Source organism: Spermophilus citellus, assembly GCF_964194105.1.
Source record: "Spermophilus citellus genome assembly, chromosome: X".
In the NCBI taxonomy this organism is placed as follows: domain Eukaryota; kingdom Metazoa; phylum Chordata; class Mammalia; order Rodentia; family Sciuridae; genus Spermophilus; species Spermophilus citellus.
The window spans coordinates 117,490,389-117,512,069 of NC_138190.1; the positions used below are offsets into that span (position 1 = coordinate 117,490,389).

Consider the following 21,681-nt stretch of genomic DNA (forward strand, 5'->3'; position numbering starts at 1 on the left):
TTGGCTGCCCTCCATATTTGGAAGAAAAAAAGATAAATCATTAGAAATCAAAGTCAGATTCAAGGGCTCTGTTTGGACTGTACCTCCTCACCTATGCCTATTCCCATCCACTGCCCCAGACACAGAGGGTTGAGGCTCAGAAGGATTAGTCATTTGGTAAATATTATTGGAAATCTACTCTGTAGCAAGCACTGTGTTTGATCTGTGATTTAGAAGTTAGGAGTTGGAAAGGGGTACAATACCCAGACCAATGAAATTCAGGCTTAAGGAGCTCAAACTATAGTTAGGTAAACCAGTACACAATCCCTTTCTGTAATCTTGAAATCCACAAAGCTCTTAAAACAAAAAGGGTTCTCTGGTAACTAACTTGGTAGCAAAGTCTGACCTTGAGCTAATATGAGATTATTTTATAATCTTTATCCCACTAAATGTAAAAATTCATAAGTTGTTATAGAAATGTGAAGACATTTGATTATGGTACTTGATACTCCTCAAAGCCTTGCTGGAGTGCTAGGTAATATATGGCACTTGCACTGTATAATTTTTCTAAAATAAAAAATAGTCTAAATTTGGAATCATACCTGGCTGAAGTATTCAGATAAGAAATAATGGACTCATATAAATAAACCTAATAAAATATAGCCCAACAGATGCCACAGAGCAACATATGAGTATTTTCCAGGAATCACAAGTAGGAGGAATCCATAGTAGAGAGTTTAAAGATGGTAGATACCACTGTGGACTCCAGTAACTGAGAAATGTTCCCGCTATGTCTGTAAGTTGGGACAGGACAGAACATTTAGATAGATAGCAGAGAGGACATTGGGGAAAATGTGAGCAACTGCACCAAGGCAGAAAGATCCAAATCTTGTTCATGGGACTATGACAATCTTGGCAAAAGAGAAGTAATGGGAGACTAGGCTGAGAGCATCTGTGGAAAGCTTCAAATGGAACGTGAAGGAGGCAAAAGATAGTCAATGAATTGTGCCATTATAAAACTCTTATCCAGAAAAATCAGGATTTAAGTCTCATTTTAAAATATACTTCCAATTAGGGATTTATATTTTAGAATAAACTTAGATTTTAGAAACATTTTCAATAAGAGATGGAAAAAGTTTCTGCCTAATTCACACTAAACCACAAAAACTAATATCCAGAGCTTCTTATATTTCCTGAGTATTCAAGTTAATTTAAAAAATTGGTATTGTCAAAAGAATCTTCACAAGTGAAGCTGAAGTCACACTGGCCTACAAGTTTCAGACTACTGGCTGTTTTGAATGATTCCTGTTGTCCCTGTCTCCTAATACTTCACTGTAACTCTGATGTGATTGTCAATCAACTGACCCCCACCTTCCAGGAAATGGAGCAGAAACACCTGTTTTTTCTCCTGAAAGAAAACAGGAAAGTAGGGACCTAATAGTACAACAACTGGAGAGAAGTTACCGAAATGAAAGCCTTTCCCTACTGCTCAGTGGGCCGACTTCATCTTGTGGGTTGCTTGGGAAACATATGTAGAAGCTTCATTCTCTTGGATCTGAGGCAAAAGGATTAGAGGGAAGGAGAGACCTCTCTCACCTGCCATTTTTCTGCTAGAACCCAATCAGGGGTCTTCAATTTTTAGGCCTTCAAAGTAGAAAGCTCACCAGAACTCTTCTGGAATGAAATATGTCTTCAAAATATTAAAAAACTGTGAAAGCCTTAGTTAGCCAGTTTATCTTTGCCAATTTTAAAACCTTACTGTTCCTGTAAGGTTGTGTCTTTAAAAATGTGTTTATGTGTCTTAGAACAATGATACTACTTTCCAGCTCAGGTAGAGAAGCTAACACACTGTTATAATGTACCTCACCATACAATGGCATCTGGTTGGCAAAATGAAAATGCCCCTGAATAGTCTGACATGACTTGACAATTATGTAAATTGAATTATATTTTAAATGCCAGAGATATCAATATTTAAATGAACTGTATGCTGTATGGTAAGTTTCTTTTAATTTAATAATTTTTCCCTAATTTGTCTGTTTTGAAATTTTAAATTCTCATATATTGTTAACACATTTAACCAGACTCCAAAATAGCCTGGTTCAGAGTTACCTGACATTTTCAAAAAATTCTATACAATGGTAATTTATATTAAAAGTAACCAAATTGACAGTGCAGAATCTTAAAATGTCATATTATACTTCTGGTTTTCTTGCTAAGCACATTTTATTATGTTTTATTTCTCCATGTGGTTGCTGGTCCACCAAAATTAGACTCCCCTGGGGTGCTCATTAAAATATAGATTTAACATGCATTACTTTTTCAATCAAAGGTTAGCTTATGAAAAGCTCCTGAAATGCACGTTTGTAGGCCCCACCCAGAATCAGAATCTCTTGTGGGAGGGAGGAAAGATCTGTATTTTTCTTAGTTTCACCAGTTTCTTGGGTGGGAAAAACCACGGGTTTACATAATAACTCCCTAATAATCAAAATATTCAATTAGTGAAAGCTCCTCATTCCCAGACGAATCTGGATTCTCAGGTGTTTACTGTTTTAGAGGTAGGAGTCCTGATTTGTATTTGTTATAACATGATCTGACTTATAAACTCAAATGGATTTTTTGATTTTTCAAGCTGTTATCTTCTCCCCTTCATTTTAGTTTCCTGTAATTAAAACCCATTTTAAAGGAACAATCTACAGGAACTATGAGAGCAAAATTTTAAAGGTTAAACCTTGGGGACACACTGTCCAGTGGGATGGCTTTTGTATTAACACTTCCATGTTAACTTTTAGTGAAACCCACACCTACACAGACACTCGCCCCCACTGCTTCAACTTGCAATGCTAGCTGAACATCCAGGTACTTGAATAACAACAATCACGTTCCCTCCTTCCTTTGTTAATATATTCCAACCTAGCCACCCACAGTCAGATATTCTACAGGGAAGGTTTATAGCCACTGTTCATGAATAGTAGTTTGTACTCTTAAATGACAAGGAAAATACCTTCCCCTCACCCACCGTGACTGTGAATCTTGGCTTGAGCATTTGCTCATCAGTCAGAAATATTTTACTAATGCAGCTACCTGAAACACACAAAGTCACACAGACCCTATAAATTGCTTTTCCAAGCCACCAAAATGCTCTCTTACCCCTCCTTTCCTCCCCCTCACTTTGCTTGTGTTTAAAAATAAAACCCAATTCTGCTGACGACTGCTTTTCTTGCTTCACCACAGGAAGTAGACTGGGTGAGTTCTCACATCATGTGTTTAACAGAGGGTACAGAACACCTGCCCTCTGCTGGGGCTGGGGGGTAGCCCTGCCTGCCCAAAAGCTTCAAAGGAACTTCCCCTGGCAGCCTTTAGCTGGAGGGAGATGCAGCTCACATCAGGCCCCACATCAGGCCCCAGCCTCACAAGGACTATTGAAGAGGCTAACTGTGGAATGGAATCGGTGACCTAGGCAACAGGCTCCAGGCTTGGTCAGTCACAGCACTGGCTTGTCAAAGGCATCATCTTTAATCCTTTCTCCACCCTTTGCTTCTCTCTCCACAGGGGGCGAAGTGGGGTGCAAAGAGATACGCGTGTGTGCCCACACGTGTGCATGAGGACAACTAACAACAACAACAACAAAATATATCTGACCTCTTTGTCTTCCTAAAATAAAAATAAGCTATCCTAAATTTCTTTCTTGTTCTCTAGCAATTACAATCAGGGAGCTATTTGATATTTAAAATATGATCCAACCTCCAGAGTTAGGTTTTTGGATTCAACAGCAGTCTCCACAGAGCTGAATGAAGATTTTTTGTTTTTATATTTGAGACTGGGTCTTCCTACATTGCCCAGGCTGGCAAATGAAAATTTTTAAGTGCAATGAATTTGACTTTCTTCAAAGTGGATTGGATGTCCTTTGAAGGTGGGTAAAACAATCCACTGGAATATGGAAAGTAAGCATTATAACTCCTGTTTCCTATTTATTATTTGTCTAAAATAAGAAGAAAGAAATTAAGTGTTACTAATAGTCAATAAATGGACTGTCCTGGCACCGTCCATCCGTGTGAATGTCAGATGATCAGGTGAGCCATCCTTCTTGAAGAGGGCAAGTTCCAAGCAGCAAAGGTTGATGGTGGGGTGATTTATGTATCCCAGATTAATATTATCTAGTTTTAGTTAAAGTAGTTCCAACAAGATGGACAAGAAGTTTGGAAAGACTGTTGAGAAATCACAAATTGAAGATGATCCTAATAATATAAGCACAAATGAGCAACAAGAAAATGGCAGAGTTGATACTTCTAACTCCCAGGGAGAGTTCTTTGTCAGCCACATTGTGAGGTCAATAAAAATCAGTGACCTAATAAGATTAGGGTTAATCATACCTGATAAGAAGTCAGTCAAAAACATCTACAATTATCTAGCAGGGTTATTTGAAATAAGGATTTATAGCCACTATCTTTATTGACAAACTTCACACTAAGCACATATTTATCCTGTGACATTTTAGTTAATGATTATATGAAGATATTAAAAATAATTTATTTCATTTTCATCTAAGTTTTGAATTTCCATGTTTGTATAACTTTAATGAACATGTACATACCTTATAAGTGAATAAACACACATACAACTCCTGCATCTTTTTCCTGATAGGAGTTCAGGGTCATTTTGAAGAATAGTGCTGTTGGTCATAGTGTGTCAAGTTGCCAAGGTCTTCAGATTTCAGGTAAGGTCAGATGACCTCTAATATATATAGGAAAGCAGATGTCCAGAGAAAGGATCTTAGCTAAAGGTTAACACTGCTAATTAGGAACATTTCCTAAACTAGAAAACAGAGGTCTTAAAAAGTAAGGTGATCTGCTCAGGATCACACTCATAGTTAGGGATGGCACTGGGATTCTTCCGAGTTTTAGTCTACAGCTTTTAACAGGGTTAGAGTTGCCTCTCTGTATACAGAAGGATATAAAGAGAAAATCTGAACAAACACTAGAAACTCAAACAGAATTGAAAACCATCAAAGTAGAGTAGGAATCTCTGTAGCCAGCAAGCTATGGAGATCTACCTATGCTTTCTATACTTACAATGACTCCTGGGTAATAACCTCCAACGGTCACATTCTGGGTCCTGGTGGTTGCAGCAAGGCCCACCGTGAGAATTAACACGGACACTATAAGCAAAGTCACGGTGACATAGATGGAGTTTCGTTTCCTCCGATTGAAGGCTCCTGAAAACACAGAGAAACTGAAATTGCTCATTTCAACCAGGAAAAGGAGTGACTTAAAGAAAAAATTTACTAGATTTTTTTCCTACTCCTACTAGTAACTGGGGTTATCTCTGGGGAGTGGGATTATGGGGAAGAGATGGAGCTTTAATTTTTGTGGTCATTGGGTGCCAGTTTATAATAAAAAAATACATTTCCAGTTTGAAAATAAACAACAGAAGAAAATTCACCAGTTACATAAAAACAAAACAAATTTTGTACTTTTGGCATTCTATAAAAGATGTGTCATACCCACTTAGCAGAGTGTTTTTTTAGGCCAAATTATAAGGCATATGATGAATGAGAAGTGTTTGTGTGGAGATATTAAATGAAAATATTTTAAAGCCAATATGAAACTAAGGAGGTTTTTTTTTTCATAAGCTAGAGATATGAAATTTCATTTTCAGTGTAAATATCAGAACCAAGCCAGGTACTGGGATTCTTTTTCATTTATTTCTGACATTTGCCACCTCATGTATAAACTTTCAAATGGTGTGTTGGCAAGATTTGTCACATAACAAATGTGTGTAATAAAGTAAGTGTTTGGAGGCTATTAGTCCACAAAGATATCTATCGGGGGAGGTAGATGGGAAGGATTATAACTTATACACATTTAGGCTTATGTGAGGATGACATAAATATAAATGATGAGAAACCCATTCTTAGTCAGGGCTTATCAGACCTGATAGCACAAACCAATATTTTTTTTTCAAGAACAGGCTTATTAAGTCAGATAGAAAAATGGTATCTAGGCTCAATTTTCAATTTAATTTTTTAAAGGAACCAAGCATTGCTTCACACTTTGCAGGCATTTCTCTGGCATGGGAAGGATGTCCTCAACAGGAATTGCCAGGGGGAAGTTACTATATAGGAGTTGGGGTGGCTGTAATAATCAAATGGGAATGCTAAATGCTATGAGAGTCTGGTTATCTAATGGAAGCATGGAAGGTAGGGAGAATGAAGCAGTGGTGAGTCTTATGATGGGGTTGCCTGCCCCAGGTAGCTTAACTGTCATTTGAAGCCTGAAAGAAATCCCTTGGGACAGCTCCTAAGACCCGGTCATTCTGGGAAGCCTCACTGCAGCCTCAAGAAGCAGTGATAGAGAGATGCCGCCTAGACTGCACCATAAGGAGGGAGGAGAGAGAAAAGGGGGAAGGGGAAAGAAAAATCAGGAGGGCCTTGGTGGTAAAAGCGGGGGAGGGTGCCGTGTTGGGCCTTGCAGCCTCCTGCACACATCCTCCCACTGCCACCCCCAGTATGGAAGAAAAGCCTCAGTAGTGCCACCCTGGGTTAGCCCCACCATCTATCCTGTCTTCCCTGTGCAAGCCACCGGAGGTGGGAGGGGCTGGCAGTCTCCCCTGATGTCAGCCTCAAAATTGAGGGATGTGACTCATCAGGGTCATTTTTGATATGGTACTGTGCTTTGACCATTTTACATCAAAATTTAGAAGTGATTTGAGCCTTTATAAGCACCCATATAGTAATGTGCCAATCACACCCTGGGAAGAGAGGTTACAGTTGGGAAATGTGGTTCCTCTCCAGTGAGACCTGAATCCAGGAAAAACATAAAGGCCCAGAGACACCTGTAACATCAAGGGCTTTTGTGTGAGATGGCTATTAGGGATGCAAATGGCAAACTGATGAGCAGTAAGCATGATGAGCAAAGTAAGCCATTCAGACAGCCTGGTGCTGGGAAGAGAATAGAAGAGGGGCGGGTGGGTGGGATGAATAGGATTTATTTCTTCTGTTTATCTGAAGATTAGTTATCCTTCCTCTCTAAAGCAAGGCCACTAAGTCTATTTGATGATAGATACTTAGTGAGTCTGTAAGTTGGTTCTAGGGAAGGACTGTAATGTAAACTTAGCAACCCCACCTCCCATTCTTGTAAGCCTTCCTTTCTCCTTTGTCTCCCCCACAGGATCTCTAGCCCTCCCCTGCCTCAAATTGGCAAAAGAGAGTAAGGGAACATCTGGATAGATACAAGATATCTTACACGGAAAACATGTAACCTTACAGATAAACTGGAGGAGTATCTGTGTATGCATGGTCTTGCTAATTTGTTTGTTTCACCAGCCTGTTCCTTCTCCACCAACTGACCTTTAATTTTCACAGCTCCTGGGTCTTCTTTGCAAATATCACTCTAACTCTTAAAAGCACAGGAGCCAGGTCAGAAAAGTGACTCAGCAAACCACATGGTTTCATTCGAAAATCTATTTCCCCCCTCTGCTTTAGAATTGAAAATTCAGTCAGTTGAGAAACCCAAACATCCTACAACCCCACAGGGTTCTTACCTCCAGATAGGATTTGCTTTGGATAAAATTGCTAAGAAAATGCTCCCCTTGTTATGTTGAATTACCTGTTCTTGACCCCTCCCCACTCCCCCATCAACCCTTATTTTACACTATAAGGACCACAGTTGTGTAAAATTAAATTTTTTCTAGTTGCACTGGGGGAGTTACTATTTGGTGAAGCTCCTGGGTGAATCTTTTCAAAATGAAGAATCACCCCTCAATTAAACTTCAGTGTCAATTTGACTTAATACAATCGACATCTACTTAGAGCAAGACATATGGATAGTATGTTCTATGAAGATGTGGCCAGGGATCCTAAAAGGTGGCTTATTATGTTTGCTTAAAACATTTTCCTGGTGATTGTTTAATTTTAGAAGGAAAAGAATCTTATTCTAATTAAGGTACAATTTGGGGTTTGCCTTCAATTTTTTCTGTGAACATAGCATTGTTTTGTTCCTGTTTTGCTTAGTAAACCAGCACATCATAAACTAAGACACTATGAGCTAATTAAAAACAGCAGCAGGTACTTGAAAACAGTGCCTATCACAGTGTTTAGTATCTAGTGAGCAGTCGGTACTTGTTGAATAAACAAGGGGCAACATCTCAAAATTATCTCCCTTCTAATTAAAAAGGCTTGGGAAGAATTGTGTAAATAAATATTGGTTAGGTTCATAGAACTGATTTTTTAAAAATAGGGTACAACTGAGGGCTCCCCAGAACTGAAGGCCTTCTGGACATCTGTGTCACAATACCAGTATCTCCCACTAATCCATCCCTTTGGTACCCAGTATATTTATGCTTAAACAACAACTGCTAAAACCAACAGCAGCCAGAGTCTGAAATCTCCTCACTGGCATTGCCTCCCCCCACCCAGCAGCCTCCCTGCAGAACTACTGCAGCCCTCCCTCTCTGCAGTGCCCCACCTCCATCCCAGAATCCCAAGGACCAGGATGCTCAGCTCTAGAGGCACCCAATTATTTGCTATCTCCACTCTTCCAAATACAGCCAGCTTCTCCCTCCTCTGGGTTTTCCTCCTGATCAGAGCCCCCACCTGCATTGCGGTCTTTGAATCTGAGTCCCTCCCTTCATTTGAAACCTGTTCAAAATTCACCTCCTCCAAGTTTTTCTTGATCAAGTTCTTTCCGCTCTATTCACTCATTATTTCCTGTCCCTAAATTCCTAGAGACCATACTCAGTAAGTATTTTAACTGGAACTGCTACAATTACAATTGTAACTGTGGGTCTGGTCCACAACCCACCAGTTCCAGGACTATGTTTCTGACATGAGACAAGGTGTGGGCTGCTTAAAGCACAGGATGTTGTCTCTGTCCACTTGTGTTTTACCTTGTATATGTTCTTGATTACCCGCCCCCAAGAAAGTAGATAAGGTGTGTAATCTTTATTGGAGTGCAGAAAAGATGGAGGCTCAGTATCCTGTCCTGTATGCTGTGCTATTGACGATTGGCTAATTCTCAGGGTTGATCTTTTGAAACGAACCCATTAGGATTTGCTTACCTGAATCTGCTTTGCCACACAGGTCATGGATGGATCCCAGGAAGTCCCCCGCTTTGAGAGTCGGTGCAAGCAGGTGGCTGCCCACACAAGAGCTTCAAAGCTCTGCCAGCCTCCCAAACATATCTTTAAAGGTGCTGAAATCCACCACCTCTACCCTCTTAGTCAATTCTTTAAAAGGAAACAGCCAAGGCCTCCCCGTGAATTATAAATGTGTTATTTGGGAAGGAAGGAATGCCCTGCTGTAATAGAGATGCCTTAGCGCCTGGGGGCAGTGTTGCCAAAATGGAGAAGGGGGGTTCTAGAAGGCGATGGAGGGGCGCAGGAGTCAAATTACCGGCTTTATAATTTTCAAGCGCATGCTCCACTCTGAGTCTTGCTCATCCCCAGGCAGCCAGCAAACATAGAGTGCAGGCACCTTGATGCAGTGTGTGTCTGTGTGTTTAAATTTTTATTGTTTTGGCTGCGGTTGTGTCTTGACTGTAAAGGGACTCCCCTCAGAAATGCTGCCCATAGAGGCTGAAACACTAACCCACCCACTCACTCCCGCTCCCCTCCTGCAAGGGAAGTGTGGCATTGCCAGAGCTAAGTGGGAGTAGCTCCTAAGTAGCCTAGATGCTGATTCAGGCCTGGACTGTGCAGGACCAGTGCCAGGGGACTCCGGGGAGACTCTCATGTTCAAAACTGTTGGAAACCCAGGGTTACCACTCAGCTTAGGAATTTGCTCATGCCGTATGTCTGCAGACTTTAGAAAGCGGAATGCGTGGCACCGGTTCCGCGTCCGTATGAAATCTATTCTTTTCCCACAGTGTTGAGAATGGGCAAAGCCCACTTAAGCTTCTTGTTGTGCAGACCTTCTGAGAAACACAACACGGGCTGGGGGCCCTTGGGAGTCCAAGAAAGAACTTTCTTAGTCTTCTTCCCCCAACCCACAGTGCAGTGTGTTAAGTAGCAAGCCTTTATGCCTTGATCTTCCAATATGCCCACTGAGTCAGATGCGCCAGGGCGATGAGGCTTGATTTGCAGGTGGTTGCCCGCTGCGGGAATGGTCGCTGAGGAACCCTTGCCCTCCTCCACCCAACCCTCCCTGGAGCAACAGCTTGGCGTCGGGGAACCAGGGCTGTGCTGGCGCCACAGCTGGCCAAGGTAAGGAGTACATTCTGTGTGCGTGCGTGTGCGTGTGCGTGTGTGTGTGCGTGCATGTTGGAGAAACTGCAAGAGAACCCTGGGGTTAAGGCGGGGGCGGGGGAGTCTGGTACTGCTGGGCTCTAGATTCGACTCTGGTCTCGTTTGTGCCCCGTCGCAAAACAACTACGTCCTAAAAAATGAAAAGAGCAAATTCTTATGCTGAATATGCAAAACCATTGAAAATATGGATCTTTCTCCCATCCCGTAGATAACAGTTTCTGGGGACCCTTCTGTGAACGAATTTTGTTGAGATGGTGTCGTTTGCAGGCAGTAGGGAGCTCGCATAAGAGATTCAATCTTCTCTCCGCCCCCTCCCCTTGAGATGTTCCAGCAAATTCATCGTAGAAAACCTGAGCAGAGTGAATGTCAGGAATCCGGGTCGGAGGGATTTTGCAGGGTATAAAGTAAGTTGGAAAGAGCGAATTCGATTTGGTTGAAGTGTATCCGCGGCGAATTTTAAGATTAGGTGGGATCAGGGTTTGACAATCCCCTCCTGCTCTCCTGGGCTCCAAATTAATTTCTCTTCCCAGTGAAATCATAGGGCTCGGGAAGGTGTCTAACAGTTGAGGGGGCTGGGTTTGTTTTTGTTGTTGTTGTTGTTTGTTTGTAACTACCAAATAACAGCTTTGAGGACAGCCAAGTTGGTGCCCAAAGGTAGCGGTTCCCCAGTTTCCAGGAGAAAAGGTGTTGAAAGGGGCCCCTCCCCCTCCAACCACCGTGAGAGGAAAAGCGCGACTTCAGAAGATGCGCGGGCTCGCGCTTGGTTTTCTTTCTCGCACTCTCACTTGTCCACCCCCCCCCCCGTGTTTTTCACACTCACGCACATTCCGTGCATTTGGAACAGAATAGGAATCAAATTCAAGGAATGTTGATCCTGCGCTGCAGACGGCAGGGCTGGGCTGTCTTGAGTGATTCCTTAGGAATTCCCCTCCCGCCAGTCCCCCCTCCTCCTCCCCCCGCCCATCCCCCAGGGTTGCGCAAACCCCCATTAGAGAGGTGCAAATCAGCACCCCTCCATCATCTCTGCAGCTCTGAATTTTAAGGCAGCTTCAAGAGAGTTGGGAGGGGGCGAGGATCCTGCTTCTTCTAATTATCCTTAGTCGTGAGCTCTTAGAAGTGACGAGGACTTTGCAAAGAGGGAGCGTCGAATGGAAAGCGAAGGCGCAGGTTGAAGGGAAGTGTTTTGATCCCCAGACAGCTGGGATTTACCACTGGCTGCAAGTCTGTAGACACACGCACACAAACACGCACACACCCGCACTCCTGGACAGGGATACTCCGCCGCAAGCTTGGTGCTCCAATCTCCGCGCGTCGCCCCCCGCCACAACCGGGCCGCTTCCCTGGGGTTCTGGTCCGCCACCCTGAGGGGCTTGTGGACCCTCCCTAGTCCCGCTTCCCGCTTTCTGGCTCTCAGGGCGACTAGGGCGCTAGGAGTCCAGAGGGCAGCGCACTCACCCCTTACTGCCGCCGCCCGGAGATAGGGAGGCTAGACTTACCCATGGAATCGGGCAGGGACATGTCGCTGGACCGCTGCTGAGTCAGGGACTGATGCATGGTGAAAGCTGCCCGGTTGCCCCAGTGCCCGAAGCTGCTTCAAGCGCCCCCGGCTCAGGGCGCCCCGCAGAGCATCCTACTCCGCGGCTGCCTCTGCTGGTCCCTCGGAGAGCTGAGAGAAACTGCCTCTGGTTGAGAGCTGCAGCCCAAGTGCCGCCTCCCCCCTCCCTTCCCCTCTTCTCCCTCCCTCCTCTTCTGCCTCCCTCTGCTCTGGGAGGCAGCAGCATTGGCGGTCCGTGCAGCGGCGTGCGCTTGCGCAAGACCCCCCCCTCCCCCTCGGCCTCCCCATCCTAGTTATCCACTTCCCAGCCTCCCAAGCCAGACAGGGAGCCGTTTTAGCCCCTTGGGGCCAGGGCTGCGCAGAGAAAGGGAGGGAGGCTTCAGCCTGAGGCCAACCCACCTTCTCTGTAGTTTGGAGAGAGGGTCTTGGGTAATCATCCTGTTCTAGGACTTATAATTGGGGAGGGGGACAGAGTCAGAGGTTTAGGGGAGAGAACACGCGCGCGCGCACACACACACACACACACACACACGCACGCACAATTTGTGCAGGTCTGGTCTTAGTGCTTCCAGAATGACATAATGGAGCTGGAGATGATCCAGAGAAGGGCCACTCTATAATCAAGAGGATGGTGAGGGGAGGCTGCCATATGAAGATAGATTAAACAAATGCAGACTCTTTAGAACGATGAAGGCTGGGAAGGGATGTGACCAGAGTGTATAAAATTATGGAGAGAGAGAGAGAGAGAGAGAGAGAGAGAGAAAGAACACAGCCTCATTCACCAGATCTGAGAATTCTAGAACCAACAGCCCCCTAAAAGCTACAAGGAGATTAAGCCAAAGCAAGTATGACTTTGCATCAGCACCCCAATTTAAATTTTTATTCAAGTGCTTTTATTTCAAAGATCTCATTTTTTCATCATAGCAGACATGTAAGGGAGGAAGAAAAATTATCACTAACCCCATTTTATAAATGAGGAGACTGAGTCTCAAGTGAAATTTTCCTGTGGTTACTCAGCTCTTAGGCGGATAAGTGGAATTCGAACCTAAATCTGTTGGACTCTTGGATCAATGCTCTTCTTGCTACCTCAAGTGCCTCCATACCCTCATTTCTCCCCCCAGAAATCCAAACCAGATTAAGTACAAAATTCTCCTGAAAACCAATGGGATGTAAGATAGTACTTGGTTCTTTCCAAATCTGCCTTTAGTAATCTACTGTGAGGCTTTGTTTCCTTATCCAGGAAATAGAACCAAAGGCCCTTACTCATTTTTACTTTCCAAAGGTTTTCGAAAAGTTCCTGAAGGTTAAAAAGGGAGACCTTTGTGAAGTACTCAGGCCCCCCAGGGGCCAGGTTGAATGCTGTGTCAGGTATTATTAGCAGCCCTACACTATAGATTTGGTTTAGAAATCTGTGATATATGTCCTACATAGAGACAAGATGCCCACTATTGTAGGGGGTGTGTGTCTCAAGAATGCTATGTGTTTGAATCAGAGTCTCCATAATCTCCACAAATGCAGAGAGAAATCCCAGATTTATACTCTTGCAATGATTGTTTTTCAGTCCCGTTTACTTATCTCTTCCTCTTCCCACTCTAAATATCTCATATTTAACATGGAGACCTCAGGCAACCAGCACTGATTTCTCAGGAGTACTTCATTATTATTTTGGTTCCGTAAAAGTAGCCTTGAGGAAAAGAGGTTTTTAAACAGGCTAGAAAAGATTGTTTAACACCTTATTTAGAGATGCTTGGCTCCCCTATAGCAGCCATACAGCTAGAGGTCCCCAAAGAAAGCAAATGGAATCTTGTTACTGTACTATGCTGGTTTCAATGGATAGAATGAAGCTATTTCACTTTAGATAGTAAAACACTACCCATCAAATGACACAGAGGGCATATGTAGCTTGACCTTTAATACAAGCCACAAACTAGTGAGGTACCCTTAATGGGGGTGAGCTTTGCTTTTGCAACATCTGTATTCCTGTATCCTGTGTGAACACTGAATATTATTTTAAAAGTACTAGAGGAGCTAGCTGTTTAATAGAACTGCATACTGTATATATTTTGTACTGTCTCTTGGGGTGCCTTATGGGACTTGGAACACAGCAGGCACTCAGTCAAGTTAAAAATGACTTTGAGACCAGTAGCAGTGATAATAGCAGCAGCTGCAGCAGCTCAGAGAGTAGTAGCAGCCGTCTCCCCAGAGATGGTGTGCTTGTTTGGATCTGGGAAAAGGGGAGGGACTAGAATGAAAACTAGGGGAAAAAACCTGTATTTTAATCTAAACCTCTTTTCCATCAAAAAAAAAAAGGTTTATTTGGGGGCTGGAGTTGTGGTTCAGTGGTAGAGCACTTGCCTAGCACGTGTGAGGCACCGGGTTCAATTCTCAGCACCACATATAAATAAATAAAATAAAAGTCCATTGACAACTTAAAAACAGTTTATTTTAATTCAGAGTGAGCTGGACATTTAAAATAATGAAGACAATCTTTCCTGGGCTCCATTCTAATTTTCTTCATGTCAAAACACATGTGGATTTTATACATAAATAGGCTCATGATAAAAATTACCAATAGACATGTCATCTAGATAAAGGAATATGTCTTTCATGCAAGTGGGGACTACTATAAAACTGCTTGGTTAGCTTCTGATAAAAAGAGATTATTAAAATGGCTTAAAATAAATCCTTTTTATTGCAAGCTTAATCAAGCATACAGTGTTGTCTTAGGTTGAAACTATTTTATAGCGTAAGGAAACGTTTGCCAATAGGGCTGCAGCCTACTTCTCTCTGTCTTCTTCAAGCCAATGATGAGGGCCCTCGCCAGAAGCCTTCAGACCACTATAAAAATGCCAGATGGTGCTCTGTCTCTAAAATATTCACCCTGGGAATAGGCATAACACTCCATCACCTCCTTATTTTGACGATCAGTCTGACTAGTTTAACTACCATTGTACCTTCCAGATTCCAAATCTGGGAATGTGGGCTAGAGAGGATCATGTTTACAAGTATACACATATGTACCTGCACATGTGCATATTTAAAATGGTAGCCATACAAGTATTCACAAATGCACATTCATATACATATTTCAGCCTTTATCTTTACACCTGCTTCTCAGTTCCCAGACTTAGGTTGACCAAGAACAGACAGGAGCTTCAGAATAATAGAGCCTCTCAAAGAGTCCAGACATCCCTAATTGAGGTCAGAGTTGTACCCACCAAACTACCTTAGGTCAATGCTGAGTATTCAGTGCCTGCACCACACACGTCTGAATCTTCATTGAGGAAGACCACGGTAAGGTGTTATTTCACCATAAAGTTTGACTGGTTCCCATTGTCAGCTCATCATTTACTTTGGGTACCTGGAAAATAACCACATCAGAGAACAGCACTGGTACTTGTCTTTGCTTTGTTATTGTTTTCTATTTTGTGATCTTCTTTAGTTACCAAACACTGTGTTTTCCAATATCAATAAAAATATTTGACAATATGATGTTAAGTGAATGCGACATACTCCACTGTTATTGGATATTTTAGAGGTCTTCAGTTTTCAACACTGTAAATAACACAATGAGCTAAATCTTTGTATCTTTTTCATCACAAGGTACTATACTACAGTGGAATTATTGATTCAAAAATTCCTAACACATATTACTAATTAAATTTTTATCAATGTTACATTCAGATGAATTTTCATATATATACATATACATATACAGATCGACAGATAGATACCTTCTTGAAGCCACCACCACCCAGATCAAGATATCAAAATTTTCCAACATTCCAAATGGCTCTTTTGAGCTCCTTTCCCAGTTTCCCTCCCAGAGGTTACCACTGTTTTGACATTTATCATAAAGCCCAGTATTTTTAAAGCTTTGAATCTGTGTTCCTAAATCGTCCTCCAAAATATTTGTAGCAAAGCACATTTCCACTGCCAGCATGAGAAAGCACCTGGGTCCCACATCCTCTTTGTTTTCCTTTGAAAAGGAGATGTTTTAACACTGAAGACACACCTAGTTACAGTCAGCAATACATAGAATCAGTCAAGAAGCCAGATTGGAGTTCAGCTGGACATAAAGCATCCAGTGGGAACCACAGAGCCAAGAGCCAGAGACTGAGGATAGTCCCAGCAGGCAGAAAACACTGTGTCACAGTCCACAAATACCTTAGAATCCTCCACCTGCTCGTATGTTTTCATTGTTGTATTCATTATTGCTCTTTGTTGCACGTATCCAAAGTCTTCCTTATATTTAGATTTCAAATTTCTGTAATGATCTCTTAGTTATGCCTGGTACAGAGTTGGTATTTAAATACTTATTGAACATGTGACATTTTTATTTACTACTTTTTTTTCTGCTTACTGAAATAAAACTACAAAGGTATGTGATGCAGCATATTATTCCTTCCCCACAGTTCTACTCCCTAAAGATAACAAGTATGCAGATTGGATTACATTTTTCCAGAACTTTTCTTCATACACATTTTTACCTTCATTTTGAGAATTAAATACTACTTTCAAAAATAAACTTTCAAAATAACAAAATAGCAATTTTTTATTAAACATTGTAAGTTATATTTAAAGCTTTCAAATACAGCACATTAAAGTCCATCTTCAATTAATCAAACCAAATAGTAGTTCACTCTTACACAGTGAAACTCCATCCAACTTACATTTTGATGCCTATTTAGCTATTACAGAAAATATGAAACTAAACATTAAGAAATTATTGAGGATGGGGCTATGGCTCAGTGATAAAATGCTTGCCTAGCATGTGTGAGGTACTGGGTTTGGTTTTCAGCACCATGTACAAATAAATAAAATAAAGGTTCATCGACAATTAAATATAAAAAGGAAAAAAGAAATTATTATTATTATTATTATTATTATTATTATTATTATTATTATTATCATTATTCCGCAGTACTGTGGATGGAACTCAAGTCCTCATTCATGCTAGGCAAGTGCTCTACCACTGAGCTACATCCTCAGCCCCTAAAGAAATTATTTTTATTTGAAAATACTTTGCTTGTAAATGTTACACAACATTAAAATGATACAGGTATACACCTTTTACTAAATTCTTGATAGGAAACTCTGAAGAGCAAGTAATATGTTTCCTACTATAGAAATCAGGTAGTTTCTTTTTAAAGTTTAAGTCTTTTTTTTTCCCATAGAACTTTATATTTCCCTAATTTGAAGGCATAAAACAGCATCGGAGAATAGTAATGCATGAAACAATGAATACACAAGTGACAGTGTGATATTAAAAAGCTAGATAATATTTTTTGAGAATTTTAGAATGTAACAGGTTAATAATCACAAAATGTTAAGGTTAGAGTGAAATACAATAAACTACTTATTAAGGGAAACATCATACAGAAAAAAAAAACCCACCATATTTCCTCATCAAAAAAAGGGCAGGAGATGGGGGTGTGGCCTTAAGCCCACATGAACTAGGATGGGGAATCATTTGGGGTATCTCACAATTTAGATACCCTGGTTTACCTGCCAGAGATGGCAGTTGGTGGGGTTAGTAGAACAGGATTCAGTTAAGCTGTAACAGCCCTGTTTCCTTCCTCTAATTAATTACAGAGCTCAGTACATCCTTTCCCCTTATCCCCATCAAAAACATTCATTAAACACCTAATTAGATGTGGCATTGTTGCAGGCAGTAGTGTGTGTGTATCCAACTGCTTAGTTCAGGTTTGGACTGGGGAGGATTTCTGTGTTCACTAGTTTCTGGGAATCAATAGATTTGCTACCAGTTCAAACTGCTCCACAGAGTCTTTAAAAATGTTTACACTCTGTGACCCAGTAATTCTACTTCTGGGAATCTGTACTAAAGAAAGAGAAATCTAGACTAAGATTTATGTGCAAGGATGTCCATGGCTATGTTATTTATAAGTAAAAAAGTTGGGGGGGAAAAAACCTGAAATGCCCCAAACTTGGGGAATGATTAACTAAATGTTACCACAACCATACGATGCATGTTATATAGCTGTTAAAATCATGTTTCGAAATATTGAAGAACATGGAAATATACATGATAACGAGTAAAACAAAGTAGGCAAAATTGATCCCAATTTTGTTTAAAATTGCATAAACATACAGAGAAAAATGACTAGAAGAAAACTCAAACATATTTACTGTGGTTGTCTTTGAGTAGTGAAATTACAGGAGATTGCTTCACTTTTTATACTTTTCTACATTTATCAAATATATTACAGAAAATATATTATGAAAATTAGCATTAACACCCCCTCAAATCTGTTTCATACATGAACTAAATAAGCAGGTGAATGTTTCATTGCATTATATCCTTCCTACAGTGTGTGCCTAGGGTTGCTCAGGATGCACCTTTTTTAGTTTGGGGTCTCTCTCTCAGACACATTTGTGAGCATGGGTGTGCGGGTGCACACACACACACAGACACACACATACACACATGCAGAGACACGGGTGCACACACACCCCTCCATTATCAGTCTTCTTTGCAAGTTTCAGACAATGTGTCATGTCTCTCAAAGGAATTTGTACTTCTCAATTGTGTAAGTAAGGCTCTTTGGTGTTAGCAGGTGGGCAAGAACTTTTTTTGGTCTGGCTCCGTCCATGCCCTTGAAATTACACCGGTAGAGGGCTGTCTACTCTGTGGATTGCCTGGAAGGAGCAGCTTTCTGGGAAACTGACTTGCCTGAGGAGATAAAAGGAACTATGCCACGGGGGAGGGGAGGAAGACATTTGGGGGCAGGACAGAATAGAGAAAGGGATAAAATCAACAACTGTGTTTATTAGAGAGGATTTTTTGTTAAGGTTTTATTTTAGTATGTTTTGATTTAAAAGAAATACTGCTGAACCAGTGCTATTAAAGGTGAAATGCACCTAAACCCATGCCTGCCTCCTAGCTTTGCTCAGGAACCCAGGTTCCCAAGGAGAGTTGTTCAGTAAAGGCTGTCATCCTTTATCAAACAGCCAGCAATTACAAAAGTAAAATACATGCATATATTTCAAATAATAGAGAATTGCATAAATTCCTTCCCTCCCCAATCTCACTCCAGAGGTAACGTCTGTTAAAAATCTGATATACTGGGATTCCAACATGGCGGCGGGCGCGGAGAGATCAAGTCTCTGACCTCTTCAGCTGTGCGGGCATAGGGAGTCGTAAACAACCTAAATCTGTTTGCTCAGGATCACTAGGCAATGCTGAGCTGACGTGGATCTGGGGCGAACAGTCTGGGCCTCTCAGAACACACACTGAGCCCGAATCAGCTGAATTCAAGCTCCCGTTCGCCTGCTTCCCGCAGACAAACAGCTGTGACTCAGCACTAATCCATCCGGCTGAAACAACTGGTCGGCCCTTCTGTTCCTACGGAGGTAAATGCCAACCGAGCCTTCATAGGTAGTGGCCACAGGTTTGAAACGGGGCTTGGGAGAGACAGTAAGGACCCACCCGTTGCATTGGTCACCCGGCAAAGGGAAAAGAACTGTCGCCATTTGCAAGAGATACCACCATGGCAGAGAACTGACATCATCAGACTGCGGCGGAGGAGATAACTTCATTGAAACCTGTGGCTACAGGTGTGTAATTCCCTAGCCTTCCCTCTCCACACATCGGGGAAACCTTAAGGGCCCCTCCCAGCTCTCCCGTAAGGGCCCCCCCCCAGCTCTCCCGTGAGCGCGACAGCCAGACCGAGGGAATCAGATATGGCGCGGGACCCGCGGCGCGGAACTCCCGGCTACCACTCCCACCAGTGCTGACAACTGAGGTCTCTTGCACCAGCTACCGGGGGCGTGGCTACCGGAGGGCAAGCAAATTCGCTGAGGATTCTCAGCCCCAAGCTCTACAAACTTAGGGTCTAAGGGAATGACAAACAGGGAGAGTGTGCCCAGTCATTCATGAAAACAGGGCTCCCGGGAGCAGCAGACCTGGCGTGTAGCCAGTAGTGTGGTGAGCGGCACCCGTGAGAGGGGCCTGGCTAGAGGAAAAGTGGGGAAGTGACTAGACACAAGAGGAGGCCCTAGGCACTCAGGATTGGAGACTCGCCCAGTCTGGGAGGAGGAGCTGCTGCACAGTGATTGGTTCCCGCGTATTGACAGGAGAAACATGGCCTGGTGGGCACAGCGCCACCTACTGGAAGAGAAGTTAATCAAACTCTAAGACTGCATTTATTAGTTTTTTTTTTCTCTTTTTTTTGATTTGGGTTTTTTCTTTCATTTTCATTTTTCTTTCTTGTTTTTTTTAAATTTTTTTTAAAATTTTTTAAATTTTTTTCTTCTAATTTTAATTTTAATTTTTTTATTATTATTATTATTTTTAATTTTTTTTCTTTTTTTATTTCCTATTTTTTTCTTCTTTTGTCTTTTCATTTCTTTTCAATTTTCTTATTCCCCATTCCTTGAATTCTACCTGCTTACTCTCATTCTCTTTAGTGACTTCTTCCCTTCCCTTCTAATACCTTTCCTCCCAAGCATCAAATAAATTTATAGGAGTAAACAGTAACTCAGCAGTCAAACAGAACAAGAAGTAACATGAGCAACTAGAAAAAGCAAGGAAGAAAAGGAGTACAAACAATGCAGGACAGCCTAAATATTCAGGAGGACCTAGAGTCATCAGAAAAATGGTCATATAAAGAACTCAAGGAACACCTTAGACAGTTGGAATGGAACCTTAAAGAGGATACGAGACAGCAAATTCAAGCAGCGAAAGAACACATTGAGAATGAACTACATAAACAGATAAAAGAAGAAGTTAAGCATCTTTATCAGGAGATAGAGATTATAAAAAATAATCAAACAATAATTCTAGAAATGAAGGAAACGATAAACCAAATTAAAAACTCAATTGAGAGTATCACTAACAGAGTGGAGCAAGTAGAAGCCAGAACGTCAGATAATGAAGACAAAATATATCATCTTGAAAAGAATCTAGCCAACTCAGAAAGGCTGGTAAAAAATCACGAGAAAAACATCCAAGAGTTATGGGATAACATAAAAAAAACCAAACTTACGAGTCATCAGGATAGAAGAAGGTACAGAGATTCAAACCAAGGGAATGAGTAACCTGCTGAATGAAATAATTACAGAAAACTTTCCAGAAATAAAAAAGGAAACAGATATACAAATTGAAGATGCATACAGAACACTGGGCACACAAAATCACAGTAGACCAACGCCAAGACACATTGTTATGAAGATATCCAATATACAGAACAAAGAGAAAATATTAAAAGCTACAAGAGAAAGGAGACAGATTACATTCAGGGGTAAACCAATAAGGTTAACAACGGATTTTTCATCACAGACACTGAAAGCAAGAAGGTCATGGAACAATGTATTTCAAACACTGAAAGACAATGGATGCCAACCAAGAATTCTGTATCCAGCAAAATTAAGCTTCAGGTATGACAACGAAATAAAAATCTTTCATGATAAACAAAAGTTAAAAGAATTTGCAGCCAGAAAACCAGCATTGCAAAGCATTTTGAGCAAAACACTACACGAGGAAGAAATGAAAAACAATAACCAAAACCATTAGTGGGAAGTGCCTCGGTAAAGACAGAGGGCGAGGGGAAAGATAATCATGGAGAAACAAACTAAATTTTTTTAAAAAAGGATAAATAATCAAACATGGCTGGAAGTACAAACCATATATCAATAGTAACTCTGAATGTTAATGGCTTAAACTCTCCAATAAAGTGACATAGGCTGGTATCATGGATTAAGAAAACAAATCCAACAATATGCTGCCTCCAGGAGACACATCTGATTGGAAAAGACATACACAGGCTGAAGGTGAAAGGATGGGAAAAAATATAACACGCACATGGTCCTATAAGCAAGCAGGGGTGGCCATCCTCATATTGAATAAAACCGACTTCAAGACTAAGTTAATCAAAAGGGATAAG

The 21,681-nt window shown here is 41.5% G+C and overlaps 1 protein-coding gene across 2 annotated transcripts in view; it reads right to left on the minus strand.

Moving 5' to 3' along the window:
• TMEM255A (transmembrane protein 255A) overlaps positions 1-11,906 on the minus strand; it is a 58,530-nt gene extending 46,624 nt beyond the window's left edge. For both annotated transcript variants that reach the window (XM_081278327.1, XM_081278326.1), the window contains exons 1-2: positions 11,718-11,906; positions 5,052-5,194 (exon numbers count right to left, since the gene is read on the minus strand). In XM_081278327.1, the coding sequence (XP_081134453.1) occupies positions 5,052-5,194; positions 11,718-11,775 (201 nt within the window). In that variant the 5' untranslated portion in view covers positions 11,776-11,906. The remainder of the gene's footprint in view (positions 1-5,051; positions 5,195-11,717) is intronic.
• Between the last annotated feature and the right edge of the window lie 9,775 nt (positions 11,907-21,681).